The 16,437-nt window shown below is 37.0% G+C and overlaps 1 protein-coding gene across 2 annotated transcripts in view; it reads right to left on the bottom strand.

The window, feature by feature from the left end:
- The window catches only part of WASHC4 (WASH complex subunit 4), a 39,459-nt gene that overhangs the window by 6,472 nt on the left and 16,550 nt on the right, over window positions 1–16,437 (bottom strand). For both annotated transcript variants that reach the window (XM_063154346.1, XM_063154347.1), the window contains exons 14-29: window positions 15,381–15,507; window positions 13,936–14,061; window positions 12,534–12,641; window positions 11,111–11,257; window positions 10,927–11,006; window positions 9,410–9,515; window positions 8,578–8,694; window positions 7,379–7,547; window positions 7,090–7,244; window positions 5,483–5,557; window positions 4,571–4,675; window positions 3,088–3,222; window positions 2,270–2,378; window positions 1,506–1,572; window positions 704–790; window positions 57–204 (exon numbers count right to left, since the gene is read on the bottom strand). In XM_063154346.1, coding sequence (XP_063010416.1) covers window positions 57–204; window positions 704–790; window positions 1,506–1,572; window positions 2,270–2,378; window positions 3,088–3,222; window positions 4,571–4,675; window positions 5,483–5,557; window positions 7,090–7,244; window positions 7,379–7,547; window positions 8,578–8,694; window positions 9,410–9,515; window positions 10,927–11,006; window positions 11,111–11,257; window positions 12,534–12,641; window positions 13,936–14,061; window positions 15,381–15,507 — 1,861 coding nt within the window. The remainder of the gene's footprint in view (window positions 1–56; window positions 205–703; window positions 791–1,505; window positions 1,573–2,269; window positions 2,379–3,087; window positions 3,223–4,570; window positions 4,676–5,482; window positions 5,558–7,089; window positions 7,245–7,378; window positions 7,548–8,577; window positions 8,695–9,409; window positions 9,516–10,926; window positions 11,007–11,110; window positions 11,258–12,533; window positions 12,642–13,935; window positions 14,062–15,380; window positions 15,508–16,437) is intronic.

The following is a 16,437-nucleotide window of genomic DNA, read 5'->3' as shown; positions in this document are numbered from 1 at the left end:
GCCCTGATCTGACAAGACCTTTTTGAAGCAAGCCCTGTTGCAATGCAGACACTCACCAGGGGGGGAACAATGATGTAGAAGTTCCGCAAGTGCATGTTCTTCGTGCTGCGGAACTCAGGGGCAAACACATCCACCAGCATTTTGAAGTACTCTGTTCCCTCTGCAAAGTTCCGGGTCAGGTCACTCAGCACAGAGTCCAGCTGCCTGCAAGGGATGAGCAATGAGTTACCTAGTTCTGCTGAAAACCCCTTTGCTTACCCACCTCTTGGAAAACAACCCTCTCTTTGCCCTTTGCCAGTGTCAAGGATTTGGGAGAGTACCCTCCCTCTACAGCCCATTTGAATAGTGGTTTTTGATTTCATTGTCTCAAAAAAAGGCCTGTGAATAGAACACTTGCATCTTTTTTACCTAAGACCCTGAAAATCTTAACAGTAGAGCTCGGGCACACAGTGAGGAAAGCTTGTTAGCTTTTGAACAACGATTTCTTCACGAAATCAGGTTCTAGGTCTATTACTATCAATGCTACTTCACATTTTCAAAACAACTGCTTCTATTTGTTTTGCTTAAAACAAATATTTTTGCATAAAGGCAGCAGAACTTTTAACACATACACACACAAACAACTAATAGCTGCATTTAGTAACATATAATGTCAATTTTCTCATCCCACCCCTGCCCCAGATCTCAAATGATGTTAGTGTACCTTGCTGCTTTTTGTGTTTCTTCTGAGAGACTTTCTTCTTTCACCAGCTCTTCAAAGTTAACAATATCTTCCAGATCAGGAACAAACCTGAAAATTTACTGTTTGCTAGGATTATGCTCATTGAAGTATCTACCCTAATTTATAATTTACTTAATTTAACCTTCTGGGCTTGAACTACTTAGTTCAAGTAATGTCATATCTGTCACGCATTCTCATCCAAGCATTATTAACCTCATTTCCAAACACAGACACATCATCAGCTGTACTTCTGTTTTTACTGGGCTATCATCTCCTCCCTCTAGCACTGGATACTCTTGGTAACTCTATGTTTCCTACTATTTGCAAGAAAACTAACTATTCCTTATTGCGTAAAAGTTACTATGTTTTAATGACTTTTCATAAACACAGACAAAATCTGTACAGAAAAAGGTATGAAAGGAATGTGTTTTCCAAGTTCCTCAATGTTTGTATTATTTTTCCTTAACACATCCTTGAAATTATTTAATATCACAAATTGCTGGCTTATGGACTAATATCTTACTAATGTGTACATTCTATTAACTCTATTGCCATGTTTTTGCATGCTTTGATAGAAATTGTTTTATTTTTAGTGATTTATGTCCATGACTGTACAGTGTTGAATCCCAGCACTGTCTTCAAGAATTACACTTAAATGAAAGCATATAAATGGAGCTTTTCAAAATTGATGGGGAATAGGTAAGGGTTTAGGGAATATCAGCAAGAATAGAGAGCTAGGGGAAGAGAAGGAGCTAAGAGAAAAATGAACTATTTGTAGAAATACCTAATGGCACTACTGCAGCAGTGAAGTCCACCAGATCTTATCATTCGTACATAACCCAAAGCGTTGCCTTTAAAAACAAGAAAAAACAAAGAAGCAATTTATAATTACTTAAACACACACACACTCTGCATAGCTCCTATAGGCTCTGAAATGTAAATTAAAGTTGCCATGTAGTTCTGTCACAGAACTTGGCTCTGAAAGCTAAGTTAAGAGAAGTTAAATTGAACCCTGCTAACAAAAGTCTATGTAAAAAAATAAAAGAAAAATGCATCATCAAGCAAGGTTTTGTCCACTTCGGTACAAACTCTTTCCAGTGGGCACATTAAACAGTTGTAAGTTCAGATCAGTTCTGCACATTTACAGCATCAGTGGCTGAAAATATCATTGTCACATCATGCATCCCTTAAGGAGGATACTTCAGCTGGATATATGGCTCATTTTTGAAATACACGAAACTAAGCACTAATAGGTCTTTATTAGGAAATACACTCAACATGGGTAAAAGTCAGTTCCAAAACAAAGAAAAGAACTAAAAAGGGAACAGGAATCTATGCAAGCTATAACTGTATTTTAGATTAAGACATGTAAAGGCCATTTCTGCGTAAATAGGTGAGAGCACGTTCTTAGCATGGGACACAAGTGAACTATTTTCCATCTGAGTGGAAATAAATCTAGCTTTAGCCTCAGCTAAAAGGTCAGTTACTAGGTGATGAAGATCTCTTACATTTAATAACGTTTATAACACGTTAGATAGCATTTCATACCAATTTGACTTATGAGTTGTCTGAACTGGTCAAGATAGCTCTGGCCATCTGGAGTTATTCCAAGTTTTCTGATGCCACGGTTGAATTTATCTGCTCTTTCAAAGGGATACTAGAAAAAAAAATTTTAATTATTTGTAATAATTACCTACCCTTAGCAAAAAAGCTTTTCATCACATCAATAAAGTTCTATTTGAAATGTAGTTCTACGTCACATTTACAGCTTTTTTTTTTATAAATTATAGACCTGCTTGTCTGTATTAGTTCCCAAGAGTCATTTTACTAAGTCACTTCTGCAAGTTGACAAGTTAAATAGTTTTTCTTTGAAAAAGAAAGTATTCTTAAACAAATAAGCACTGGACACGTAAAGAAGCTAGCAGTCTATTTTATGAAATACATTGTCTCTCTCATTTTAAGACAATCTTCTAGGATGGAAAACCTCATTCCCAAATCCTGACATACTAGAATGAGTGCTACATGAATCATCATTTTGGATTCCATTCAAGTAAGCTCATTATTCAAAACTGAAAACTATTATGCATGAGTTGAACAAGAAGCAACCTTCAACAGACTACAACTCCATCAAATCATCCTTAAGCCACTGAGGAGAATGATTTTAGCCAACTCCAGATTTACACAGCACACAGAATGAAACAAAGCCCTCCTGAATACAGACATTGGTAACACTGCATTTTGCCAGGAGAAAAGCTGTCTCTTTGTCTGGGTATACACATTTGAATAATAGCAGGGTTATGGTTTGGTCACATGACAGTAGCACTTCTTTTAGAAAAATACTCTTGAGCCTTCAAAAACTACTATACCTTGTGATCACTTTGATCTTTGACTTCCCTGAAGAATCTGATGTCTTTGATAAGTCTGGATTTGATATGTTCATCATACATGAACTGGCTAAAAATGTAAAACTTTTTCCTCAAGAACTGGTAAGTGAAATTTACCTTGAAGGCAAGAAGAAAAAAAATGTCAAATCAAAAAAGTTAACAAAGTAAAACAAAGACATCTAACACCCTGTTTTCACCACATGCCTGAGTAACTTCTAATGCAAGTTCTCAATTTACTTTAATTTCACTGTTTTAAAAGAATAAGGAAAAATGAATAAACATTCTCCTGGAAGGCCTATTCTCTTCCAGGAAAGGACCAAGGAACAAGGTCAGTATTTCAGTTGATCCCCTGCCCTACACAGCCATTAGTTTATCTGGAATACCCTGTAACTGCCCTTTTGAAACAATACAAAGATCAAGTGGAAACAGGCAGACACGATCAACTTCCTCAGTCTGTAGAATCTTCATAACCTCCTGACACAAATTTTTTACTTCCTCAAAAAGTTTTCTAAAGTACTTTCTTATCTCAATACTTCTCATGTCTGCCAAAACAACTTAACTCACCATCACAAGTGAGTAAATCTACATCACCAAAAAATAATGTTTGTAGCAGCATTTTTTGAGACAGTCCCCACTGTCCCAGTCTCAGAAGAAAAGTGAAAGAAATCATCAAAACTTTTAGTAATTTCCACTTCTGAAATAATGACTTGAGAATGGGTTCAATATTTCAACCAATTCATTTTCTTTTTTTTTCCTTATTTGATAGAGCCAGAAGAATAGAAAAAAGGAAACAGCAACAAGGTAGAACTGAAGCAGCAGACTGAAAAGCACTGACCTGAAAACACCTTTGTCACTGTATCCAAATTTGAGAATCCCAATGACAAATTCCTGCTGTAGCAGACACAATGCACCTCTTTGCATTTACCTTGCAAAGAGGAAAATACCTTTGGCTGGTTAAAATGGCCACCTACACCTCAGACATCATTTAAAGCTTTGTAATAGGAACCCATTTTTCCAACAAGTGATCAGAGGTCTGTAGCTTTATTTTGCAAATTGAAAAGCTGGTATTTCTTAAGCATAACAATTACAAGAAAAACTTCAAAAATCCACATTGCATTTTTTCAAGATTTGCTTTAATAGAGAGATACTTTTGCTGCAGTTAAGTGTCAATAAGGAGAAAATCAGGCCATACTGTCCAGAACAGTCCAACCAGCACATCTATTTCTCCTTTGATGTGGTTTTAGATTGCTTCCTTAACATATAGGTAACTGGAAGTGATAACACTCAAAACATTGTGATTTGTGCCATATCCAAGAACTCATTTGTTTTATTAATTCATGCAGAACATTATTACTGCATTATTCAAACTGCATAACCAAATAAACTATTAGGAGATGCAAGGAGGAGGTTTTTGTGCACAATCACAAACAAATAACCCAACAGCAGCAGTGCAAAAGATACTCACAGTTGTGTTCATGATTCCTGTTCCGTGAGTTCGAATTGAGTTAGCGATGTGTCGGATATTGATGGTGTTCAAGTGTTTGTTATTACTTGTTCTTTCAATGAAGATCTGGGAGGCAGGGAGGGAAAATAAAGTTAAGTACTCAAAACTGGTTCTGTGATAAATTATTGATCAAAATAGCCCATATCCTGAGAGTAGCTGATAACTGGTGATTAGGGAAAGAACCAAGAAAATCCAGCATGGATACAATGAACTTTATTTAGTCAATTCTTCCAACTTCAACACAGCATTGATTCAACAATTCTAAGGCAGATGTTGCACTAAAGACTCCCATATCTGAGATTATATCCTACATTAAGTGGTCTAAATTCTTTTGGCACCTGTTTGCACTTTTGACCCCACATATACCACAGCAATGAGTTCCACTACTGAATTTTAAGCTATGAAAAAAGGTACTTATTTTCTTTCAGGAAGCTGCTCATTTTTGTAATGGGCACCTCATTCTCACACTGTGAGAAACCCCAAAGGTTTGTTCCCTGTCCATGTTCTCCATGTCATTCACCGCTTCATCTCTCCAATAAGCCATTTTCAGATACACATTTTTCAAGCTCAAAAATCATAACATACTTAGTATGTTCTTACAGAGCAGCCAATTATCCCTGCTGTCATCTGGCTTCCCTGGAAAATTGACATGCAGTGATCCTACTGGCAACACATTTCTAAAATATGCTACACAACATTCTCCAAAACCAAGCCATAGCATCCCCCAAGATGTTTTTCTAGAGCACCAATACCATTTTATAGCCTCTCACTATGCACGTTCTGCCTGGGTTTTTTTATGCATACTACACTCTGCATTTCGGAATCCCTTCAAATTGGAGCCAAATGCCAGGAAAAGTATGGGATATACCTTACCTGATTATTCAGATTGTAGAGGTAGCGGGATACAAAAACATGAATATTTCTCATGATTTCCAAAACATCCAGACCCTGAAACAATATTATTTATTGAGAATTACTATGATAAGACTTCTCAAGACCTCCTGACACACCTAACCACTAAGGTGCAGAAATACTATTTATGCAGTTATTTGAAGGTATTTTAGAAAGCAGTGTCTTTCTTTGCAAAATGAAGAACCTCTTAACAATTTTTGTTTGGTGTCTGAAAGATAACACTTAGAGAAGAAAAAAGCAGCTCAGCCCATGTTTTAATATTTGCACTCCTGCCTGGCTTTTTCCAGCTTCCCCTGAAAGTAAGGAATTCTCCAGCCTATTCCACAAGGTGGAATTAAACAATAAAAATTTAAAAATTGAGATGTATCTGTTTTCACATTCTAAAATATAGAATCTTGCCTTAGAGATTCCTACAGACATACAAATGTCTACAGAGAAATAAGCAACTAGCTAATTATCAGTACTGTTGACCCAACCTGTAAAAAATACTGAAGTTTGCTATTTAACAGTATAAATTTTACAACTGTTTACGCTATTTCCCCTAAGGAGTCCTTTAATTATCATTGTGCCTAGAGATGATGCTATTTAATTTATATACCCTATTTCCAGTTGTGCCAGGGATTTCATCACGCTTTTGAGGCTGGGGGTTTTTGAAGTGTGAGGTGTCTTTGTTGTGAAGTAAAGTTCATACCAGAATCAATGTTATGAAACCAATTTGTTAAATTGTTTAGTTCTTTGTAACAATGTGCTGATCAAATATGGCCAAGAGAAAATCAAAGCTGGAAACAGAAACTGATCTACAGCACTTCTGCGCCAAAAAAACAGCTCAAGTTTTTAGTTCTATGCAGTCTTTCAACTTAGGAAGACACAGCCATTATGAACATTAGAAAAAAAGGGGCTGTGTTTCTAAGAGCCTTCACCAATGTGCTAACCTAAATGAGGGAAAGAAGCAAACTGTCAAAAATGTCCAAGATATTGTAACTCCAGAAGGAAAGTCTCCAGAACTATGCAATATGTAGACCCTGTAACAGTGAATATCTTCACCACTAACTTGATGACTCCACAACTTCATTCTGAATGTCACCATGTTTAGCAGCTTTTAGGAGGCTCTAAATCACTCTCCTAGAATCTAATTCATAGGTGTCCCAAAGTCTTCCATCTCCAGCCTGTGAAATAATTTCTCTTGATGATCACTAAGCAAAAGCTAGCAATAAACCAGGGAGAAAGACCCATCACTCAAAGGTCATTCCAGACTTGTAACAGTTGTCTTGGCAGTTTGCCAAACTGCTGACACTGAATTTTCAAGAACACTGTCTCTGGCTTTGCATACTCAATTCATTTCATTACATTACATTAAAAAAATGAAAAATTCAAGTCCAACATAACATTAATGAATATCAGTGTGATCTCCAAAGGCAGATACAGATGCTGTCTCACAATTCAACCAGAAATTAAAGGTCACTTTTTCCAAACAGTTCTCTGCTCTTGGATACTTTCATTTCAGTGTTTCAGTCCTATGACAGTGGAATGGTGGTTTAAATTCTATTCCTGCCCTGTGGGCACTGTACCTGCTCCAGAGTCTGGCTGGGAAGGTGAGCCTCAGTCATACTTAAACCATAGCGCTGGGTTGCCAAATTTCTCATCTCGCTGTAGGTGGCCCAGTCGTGAAGTGCTACAGTTGTTAAGTTGTAGAAGGTCTTGTCCAAATAATGAGTTACATAAGCTGTGAACACGAAGGATGAACTAAAATAATGCTATCTATTTAGTTAGGAAAGTGTGTAAAGAAGTGAAAAGATATACAAAGCCAAAGTATAAGAGATGAAAATAATAGAACCAAGCAAATGCATAACTCCTTACCTTTTATGTCAATGAACCGATTGAAAAAGCGTATTGGGTTCAGAAAGAAGAAGTGAGCCAGGTCCTTCATGCCAGCTCTGAAGGGGTTTCTGTCATCTAGCTTCAGGTGAGTGTGAACTGATAAGCGCAGGTCCTTTTCTATCTCTTTACACAATTTGTCCAGCAAGTGCTATTCAAAAAAGTTAAAAAAACAAAAACAAAAGGAAAACCCACCAAAACACCAAACAAACACACAAACAAATAACACACACAAAAAAAAAAGTCACGTTCAGTGTCCACTTACAATGCTCTGTTAGAAGAATCAACATTTCTCCCCACAGATATGTGTAAGACTGATTAAACTCATGAAGAAAGCTTTGCTTTGGTAAGGCCACACCAGTCAAAGAGAATAAATACTTGGGAACCAGAAAGATACTGATTTCCTGTGTTCTTGTTCTAGTACAAATAGCAAGAAAAAGCTACCCAGCTCTGAAAACATAAAGGTTTACCTACCTAATGTCATTTTTTACATGCTTAAAACTTCCACATGCAAGTTTAACACAACTCAAGTATTCTCACTTCTCATTTTAAGGGGAACTAAGCTTAGGGCTATCTATCTAAATAGTAAGAACAAATTCAGTGAGGAAGAGTCTTGCAATAAGAAATTTGGTCTGATTTTCTGAATAATATGTAATGTTTTGTCTTGAACTAGTCAAATAAAAAGCATATTTCAAAGGTTAAAAACTAAGACTTGGGAAATCCAAATTTGCATTTTCTTTGTCAAATCTCCTTCATAATTCTAGATAATAATTCACTCAAGAGGGCATCTGTATTTACAGACCCTTCACTACTAAAAGCCATGCATGGAAACTAAGAACAGTAGCATTGATTTTAGGCATTCATCCAAACAGAAGCTAATCTGAAAAAAAGCACTCCTCTGTCTGCACATTCAAATCTATAACTGAGGTATTGTAAATTTACATAATTTAGAGTGCAGTATTTTCATATTCCCAGCCAACACAGATACCATTAAACATGAGTCTTAAATAAACAAAATTGTCAGTCAAACCAAACACTTTCCTATTTATTAAAACACTTCACACCAAAGTTCTCTGTGCTATTTTTACAGATCATATCAGATTTGCTACAATAGATGCTAATCTGAGCTAAAGATATTTCAAGCACAGTGGTGTGTTTAATTCCCAACCACAAAAAATTACCTCATTGAGCACTTCCATGATTTCTTTGTCATAGCATTCCAGAAGCACCTCATAAGATTCCAAGTGTCTTGCATACATCATAGCAGGTACACAGTCCCGTAGTGCACTAAACATATACTTATTAAAAAACACATATTATTAACAGACAGACATGTCACCAGCACCTCAAACAGAGTTCAAAGCTATCAAAAATCAGAACCACTAGTCTTCCCATTTTCATTAAAAACTGACTTCATAAACCCTACTGAAGTGTCCTGTACTTAATCTGAGGTATTATTTGCTACTGACTGGAAGATCCTAATTATTAGCTATTTAATCAGAAATTATTTGCACTTTATTTATTTCAGTACTATAGAACCTTGGAACAGACATTTGATTTTTATCAGGATTATCATGCCAAAGCCTGATTCACATCTGCAGAAAGCACACATTACTTCAACATGAGGAGAAGAGATGAGGGGTGGAAAAAACTACAGAACAACTATCTAACACAGAACCCCTGAACACAGTGATAAATGCTTTAGAAATATGTAACCACAAAGAGGAACAAAGACTTTTAATGTTCAAGTCTAGCTGGTGTTCATTTCAAATTAGAATGAAGAGAGAAACAAAGAGACAGACACAGAGTCAACAATAGCAACCCGAAATTTTTTAAAGAAATCTAATAGATTTAGAACAAATATTGCTTTTATATCCTCCAGGATGAGAAGAAATGTCTGACTCAGTAGTAGTCAAGGATTTGCTTTTTGAGCTCTTCATTTAAGAGCTTCAGTCTGAGGTTTATCATTTATTCATCTGAATCTGTCACAACAATTTTAACATTATTACTTACATGCAGTCTAGCAGAATCCACTGCATTTTCATAGACATCATCTAAATAGATTGGAAAGACAGCTCGATGCCAGTATAAGAAACAACAGTCACATTGTGCTCGAACTCTGGAATAAAAGTTTAATTGTTAGACACAGATTTGGAAGAAACCATTCTTCTAACACAGTGAGTGTGTTTAAACTAAAGACAAGTGCATTTCAAGCCTAAGTTTTACACCATTACTTTAATGTTCCAGATGCACTGACCATCAGAAGAAAGTTCTTTATTAAAGAACTTTTTTTTTCCACTAGCCTATTTACAAATCAAAGGTACTTGCTTTTGAGAAAAAGTTAACTCAGTCTCTGAAAGACTTAAATCTTACATTACAGCAAATTCCTAAATAACTGTTGTCTTACTACATGCAATTAATAGCCTAGAGATCAAACATATTTTTAAATTTCTCCTGTAAGTCAAAGTCCTCTCCTGATAAATTCCTGGGATAAATGCAGACAGGTTGTATCTCATAAGTCAACCACCAAGAGAGCCCGTATTGGCCTTATCCCAGGCAGATCATGAGCCCGGGATCTCTGTCCCCAGGGGCACAGAGTGCCAGAAGTTAGCTCGCTTAGACCAAGACGCCGCGGGTCAAACTGCCAGCAAGCAGGGTGAGATTCAGCTCTTGTAGTGATTAGCCAGCTCATAAGATTTCAGCTTGCTGCTGGGTAAGTTTGCCCTTGGCTCGAGGCTCCAGCAGATGGAGAGAGATGAGAAGGAAGAAGACGCAGGCTATTACACGAAGATGGCTTTATTTGGGGAGTCCATGAAGGGTCTCAGCTCGTCTTCTTCTAAGTTAGTAGGGGTACAGTATGCTACTTTTATAGCCTTGGCCAGAACCCAAGCTTCACCAATGGCAAAGGGTTAGAGGGACCATAAAGTGACCAATACAAGCTTTTTCCTGAAAAGGGTATAAAGATAGGCTCTGAGTCAGGGGGTCAGAAACTTCTCTGCTGCTGTGTCAGCATTCCTATTGTTAAATCCTCCATGGTGCCTTTGCTAAACCTGTGGGGTTTACTACAAACCACTAAAGATGTTTGTCTCTCCCCTAAAAACTGCATGTAACCCAGATATCCACCTGGCTTACAAATGGCCAGCATGATGTAACTTGAGTGTGCACAGAAACTACAGCAGCAGTAAAACATGGTTCACATGTAAACTAGCAGCCCAATCTCCCAAACAGACTGATACTAACTCAGAAATTTTGGAGTTGGGTTAACGGGAACACTTCAGATTATCATAAAACCAAGTCATCCAAGAAAGTCGCAGAATTTCTAAACAATCAACAACCAGGTGAAATATAACTTGCACAAAGACAAGTGAGCTTCGGGCTTAACTCTGTAATTCTTTCTGTTCATTCCTGGTCTAAAAAACATGCAAAAATCACTACCAGCATGCAGAGACCAGATTTTATCATTCACACAGTGAGGATCCACCACCCCCAAGACACTATGCTACCTTCTATATACTGCTGTCATTGCTTACCTCTCTGTAAGTTCACTGATCAAGTCCAGTTTTTTCAGAACTAACTGAAGGGGAATAAGTTCTTCATCTTTAAATGTTTTCTGTAGAAATGAAGAAAAAAAAAACCCAAGAGATCACAAGCTGATACTTTTTCATAAGACACTCCACCAAACAAATGAAGGGCTGGCACAATGATGGCACTTACCATCTGTGTTCCCACACTCAGTGCAAGGGAAACAATCAGTCGCCTCTGTTTTGTGCTTGGCCCATTGAGGGTGTTCTCAGCCAACACCAAAGCAGAGAGGACATCCAGGCGCTGCTCACTGTACTTTCTATCAGAAATCACCCTTTTCTTGATGACAAAAGACACAGAAATTCAAAGAAAAGTTACCTAAGCCTAAAGGCAATAGCTTACTACTTCTTCCCAAAGCTTGCGGACTAGTCATAAATTAACTATTTCTGCAAATATATTTTGTGAACAGAGTTAACTGAATCCAAATTCACTTACTCTGCCAATTCAGTGATATTACCTGTCTATACTCTTGGAATATGTGCAGCCAACATGAACATAGTTTAAGTCATACTAATGGATCCTTCTATTTACCAACATTTGCCTTTTAACATATTTTCTGATAAGCAGTCAAAATATCAAGACCTGTTCACACAAGTGTTTAATATCCTTCAGTGCAAAAGTTTTAACATATTTTTCTTAATTTAAAAATAATTGCAATGTAATTACAGCTATAATTTGAAATGTTTATGAAAGATATATATATCTATATATATATATAGATATAGATATATATAGATATAGATATATACACATGAAGCGTTTGAAGATATACAATTTTTCTTAGTGACTTTGAAGTTTGGAAACTCCTCAGTTCAATTTATATATCTGTATATAAATTTTTATAGATACAACTATTTTTTTGCTTACCCTAGAAAATATAGAGATGCCAGATACATAAATTGAGATTACAGTCAAATAAAAAGGAAATTTCATAGCTGCACCAGTAACAATAGCACATATCCTTTGTAACTCTGTGACTGAATGTGATGAAGAATAAAACCAATGAGTAATACATCAGAACAGGCATACTAAAGTCTCATTTTTCCCTTTGACCTGTATTCTGAAATTCAAGGTTTGACAAGCAAAAGAAATTATTTTATTCCCCAGTGAAACAGAATTTATGCCCACAGTAGGCTGCTGTAAGCCATCACGTACTGCTATTTTGCCAAAAAGACAAAGATTTAAGTAACAGCCTGCTTGCTTAGCCCAGCAACAGATTGCTTTATCAATGTGCATCAGAAAAGACGTAACCAAAGGTCAGCTTGTGAAAACTCACAAGAAATAAAATCTAAAAACAACAAAAGAAGAAGATAACAAGAGATGCAGCAGCTTAGAGGAAGAGGGGAACCATTTTTTAGTCAAAAAACAGGTAATCATCTATGCTGTACAGTTTCCTAGGAAAAAGCTTAGAATGACTGGAAAGCTTATATATCTCTGGATTATGATAGAGCATTACACTACACATGTAGAAAAAAATAAAAAAACCACTTTAATTTAAACTTAATACTTTTTAAAATACTTAGGGAGATTAATTATTATAACTTTGATTACATACCTTGGCCACAGAGATAGAGAGAAGAGCCTGATACTGCAGATGCTGAGTGATGTGCGTCACAGAGTCTGCCACAACCATGCTTCTTCGGTAAAACATATATTCTATTGCCTGAAGTCAATCCCAAAACACATTAGCTCATGCAGCTACCAAAATTGCTGCCTTAGGAATCTGGCTTTATGCTGTGTGACTCATCCACACTGCAAATACAGACTCTTTCAATTTTGTAACGTGCTGTTACTAGCAGTTACAATTAACCCTTAGAAACCAAGAAAATAAAACTATTTATGAGCATTTAAAAGTTTCAGGACTGATTTAAGTTTTGTTTTTTGGTTTTGGATTTTTTTTCTGTTTTGTTCACCACTGCTTTCTGAAGTTATCATGAAAAAGAGTATCTTCTTTTTGGAAAAACTACCAGGAGAAACATGAAGTGCCACATCTGGGAAGGAACAATCTCCCATACACGAGTATATACCAGGAATCACCCAACTGGAAAGCAGCTTGGAAGGAAAGAACCTGGGGGATCCTGGTGAACAGCAGGTTAGACTGCAAGGCAGCAATGTACCCTTGTCCCAAAGAAGGCCAACGGTAGCTTTGGCTCCACTGGACAACACTTTGCTGGCAGCTCGAAGGAGGTGACCCTTCCCCCTGTTCAGCACTCATGAGGCCACATCTGGAGTCCTGGGTCCAGTTCTTGGCTCCTCAGTACAAGAGAGACATGGACACACTGCAGAGTCGAGCCAAGGGCCATGAAGGTAATTCACAGACTGGAGCACCTCAAATGTGAGGAAAGGCTGGGAGAGCTGGGACTGTTCAGCCAGAGAAGAAAAGACTTGGAGGGGGATCTTGCCATTGTACATAAATACCTGGAGGGAGGGTGCAAAGAAGATGGAGCCAGGCTCTTGTCAGATGTGCCCAGTGACAGAACAAGGGGCAATGAGCACAAACTGAAACACAGGAGTTTCCCTCTGAACATCAGAAAACACTTTCTTACTATGAGGATAACCAAGCACTGTCACAGTCTGATTGGCCAGAAAGGTTGTGGAGTCTCCACCTTTGCAGATATTCAAAAGTCATCTGGACACAGCTCTGGACAACTGGCTCTACACGTCTCTGCTTGAGAAGGGATAGCTGGACCAATGATCTCCAGAGATACCTTCCAACCTCAAACATTCTGTGACATCAACTAAGGAAGTCAGTTAGAAGCTATGGAAAAAAACCAAACAAACGAACAAACCAACTCAGTCCTAGCCTCCCTAATCTATTCTCTAACCAAACCACTCTCAAACAAGAGGTCATGCATGCAAAAACACTTCTCATCACAGTTTTTTTTTAATATGGGATGTTTGGTCAATGTTCTCTGTATTTCCTACATGAAAGAAGTAATTTTCATCCAGTGACCTACCTTCAGAAGCTCCACAAGTCTGCACAAGGCTTTTACTGAGGTTTTGGTCATAGGTTTTTGCATTGACATGTAAAGATTCATTGTTGTTTTAATGATGTTGCTAAGACTGTATGCATAAAGAAAACCCTAAAAATAAAATGAATACAAGGGGAAGAAAAATTAAAAATCTGTTTTTCCACATGTCAATAAAGTAAGTGCCCTCTGTTCCATTCCATACATGACAGCTAATCTTTGCCTTTGCACAACAGAGAGCCTACCAGTCCACTAATCAAGCCTGGGATACCAAAGCTGAATGAGACCCTTTTATTAGCAGACACCATGAAACTGCCTATGACTCATTAGATCATATATTAACATCTTCTAAAGCCATTCCAATTAAACACAGTTTAGTGAGTCAAATAATCACAGAGCCTCAAAGGTCTAATAGCTTCAGTCTATCGTAAACTAACCCATCAAACAATTTCCATCTCCCTAAGAAATATCCCATCACAAAAACAATCTAAACCTTCCAGATTCTGTGGAACAAATACACTGACAGTATTTAGACAGTTTTACACTTTCTAAATAGAGATGTCCATCCCATAATAAAGATACCAATCATTTCGACATCAATATATGCTAAGCTGTAAAATGTTGATTATATACAACATGACAAACAATTATTAAACTTACTTCAAAGAAGAAGCAGTAACAAAGAAGAAAAAACTAAAAAGGGACTAGGAAAATACAGTAAGTGGTGTGGCAAACTCAATTCAGTATGGAGCAAATTTTTAAGTCCACTGCAACTAATTCAAATGTAAAAAACACAGATCCTGGTACATGCCTATCTTTAGCTAAAGGAGACTCAAGATCATGCCACTTTCACACACCTATTCTCATCAAATTTGTGTCAGAGAGAGAGATACTTATAAAAACTAGCAAAAAATAAATTAAGAAATAATAAAGATTACTGTATAATAATTAAGATGCTGTTTGTAGGCAAAAATACCCCAGCTGTCTTGGAAGGTAGTAAGATTCTTACCATGTATCATCACTAGGCAAAGCACAATGAAACAACACAAAACCTTTACTGGGAGTATGTACTGTCCTAGATAAAACTAAATAGACACTGGTTCAGTCCACTGTAAGTACCTCATGACTCAAAAGGAAAGAAACCCAAAACCTTTACTACAGAGAAGGTTAAGCTTTCTTGATTTCCTGTGTCGAGAAAAATCCAAAATTCTAGCCACTGAATATTTAGTCAGATTCCCTCTCCCCACATTCTTTATCAAAAGATCTTTTACAGATTTTCTTGGAAGAGTCCTGGACATTAAAAACTTTATAAGAATTCCAAAACTGTGACATTACACACCAGTGATCACAGAGCTCCTGTGATTTCTTTTTATGTTCAACAACTTGCACCAAAACATCAGTTTGCTGCATCACCACATTAAAAGATTGCACACCTGGATGAAGACATTGCAGCGGTTAGAAAGATCTTCAGAAAACTTTGTTGTGCGCTGCTCCTTGGACAAGATAGATTCCATTTTTGTCATCCACGAGCTCACAAAAACATAATATGACTGCATATCTCTGGGGAAGGAAACAGAGAAAGTTGCTCACTTCAAGTAAGAAGATTATGAAGATTTTCTTTTTCTTTCCAAACCTTTCCCTTGCAGGAGAAATATTCTAAACCTTCAGTCCCCAAAATAACTCACCTTCCCTAAAGTATCAGAACCCTATACTCATTTACATTTAAATTCTCTACAGGTAAGGATTAGTTAGTCTGCCAATTATGTCTATACAATGAGTCAAAAATAATCTACTTTTCAAGAGAACACATGGCCCTGTTATGCATATACCACACTTCCTTAAATTAAAAGACTACATAAAACTGTTAGAAAATGCTTTAAACACTAGACAGAAAAGTCCAACACTGGTGCTACTTTTTTTCACCCCAGTTCAAATTTTTGCTGCTTACACAAACACACACACACACAAACAAATACAATTTGTGATTACATCAATGCCAGACTGGACTGTTTTTAAGTAACATAATTCCACAGAAGTTCATCTGTGTGAATTACACTAGTTTTAATAAATGGTTAAGTAGAGTTAGAGAATTGTGACACTGTAATATAACTTCTTCCAGCAGTTGTAGTAGAAAAGTATTTAGGTCATTGATGCTGGGAACAGTCCAATTATCAAAGGCAGTGCAAGGATTTGTAAACAAGCAAGAAAAAGTTATTTGCACAATTCAAATCAGCAGATGCAAAACCTGGATTTTATTAAAATATTCTCAAAATTGTGTGTAAAAAGTAAGGCAACAAAACTGGGGAAGGAGCATAAGGCCTGCAAGGGAGCTGAGGGTGTTCTCCCTGGAGAGCCAGGGAGACCTCACTGCTCTCTACAACTCCCTGAAAGCAGATTTTTGTGAGGTGGGGTCTGGTCTCTTCTCCCAAGTAACAAATGACAGCCCAAGAGAAAACTGCACAAGAGGAGGTTTAGATTGAAGATTAGGAA

The sequence above is a fragment of the Melospiza melodia genome, chromosome 4 (assembly GCF_035770615.1).
Source record: "Melospiza melodia melodia isolate bMelMel2 chromosome 4, bMelMel2.pri, whole genome shotgun sequence".
Taxonomy (NCBI): Eukaryota; Metazoa; Chordata; class Aves; order Passeriformes; family Passerellidae; genus Melospiza; species Melospiza melodia.
The sequence above is the reverse complement of the archived record's forward strand: the minus strand, read 5'-3'. Positions and strand labels throughout refer to the sequence as shown.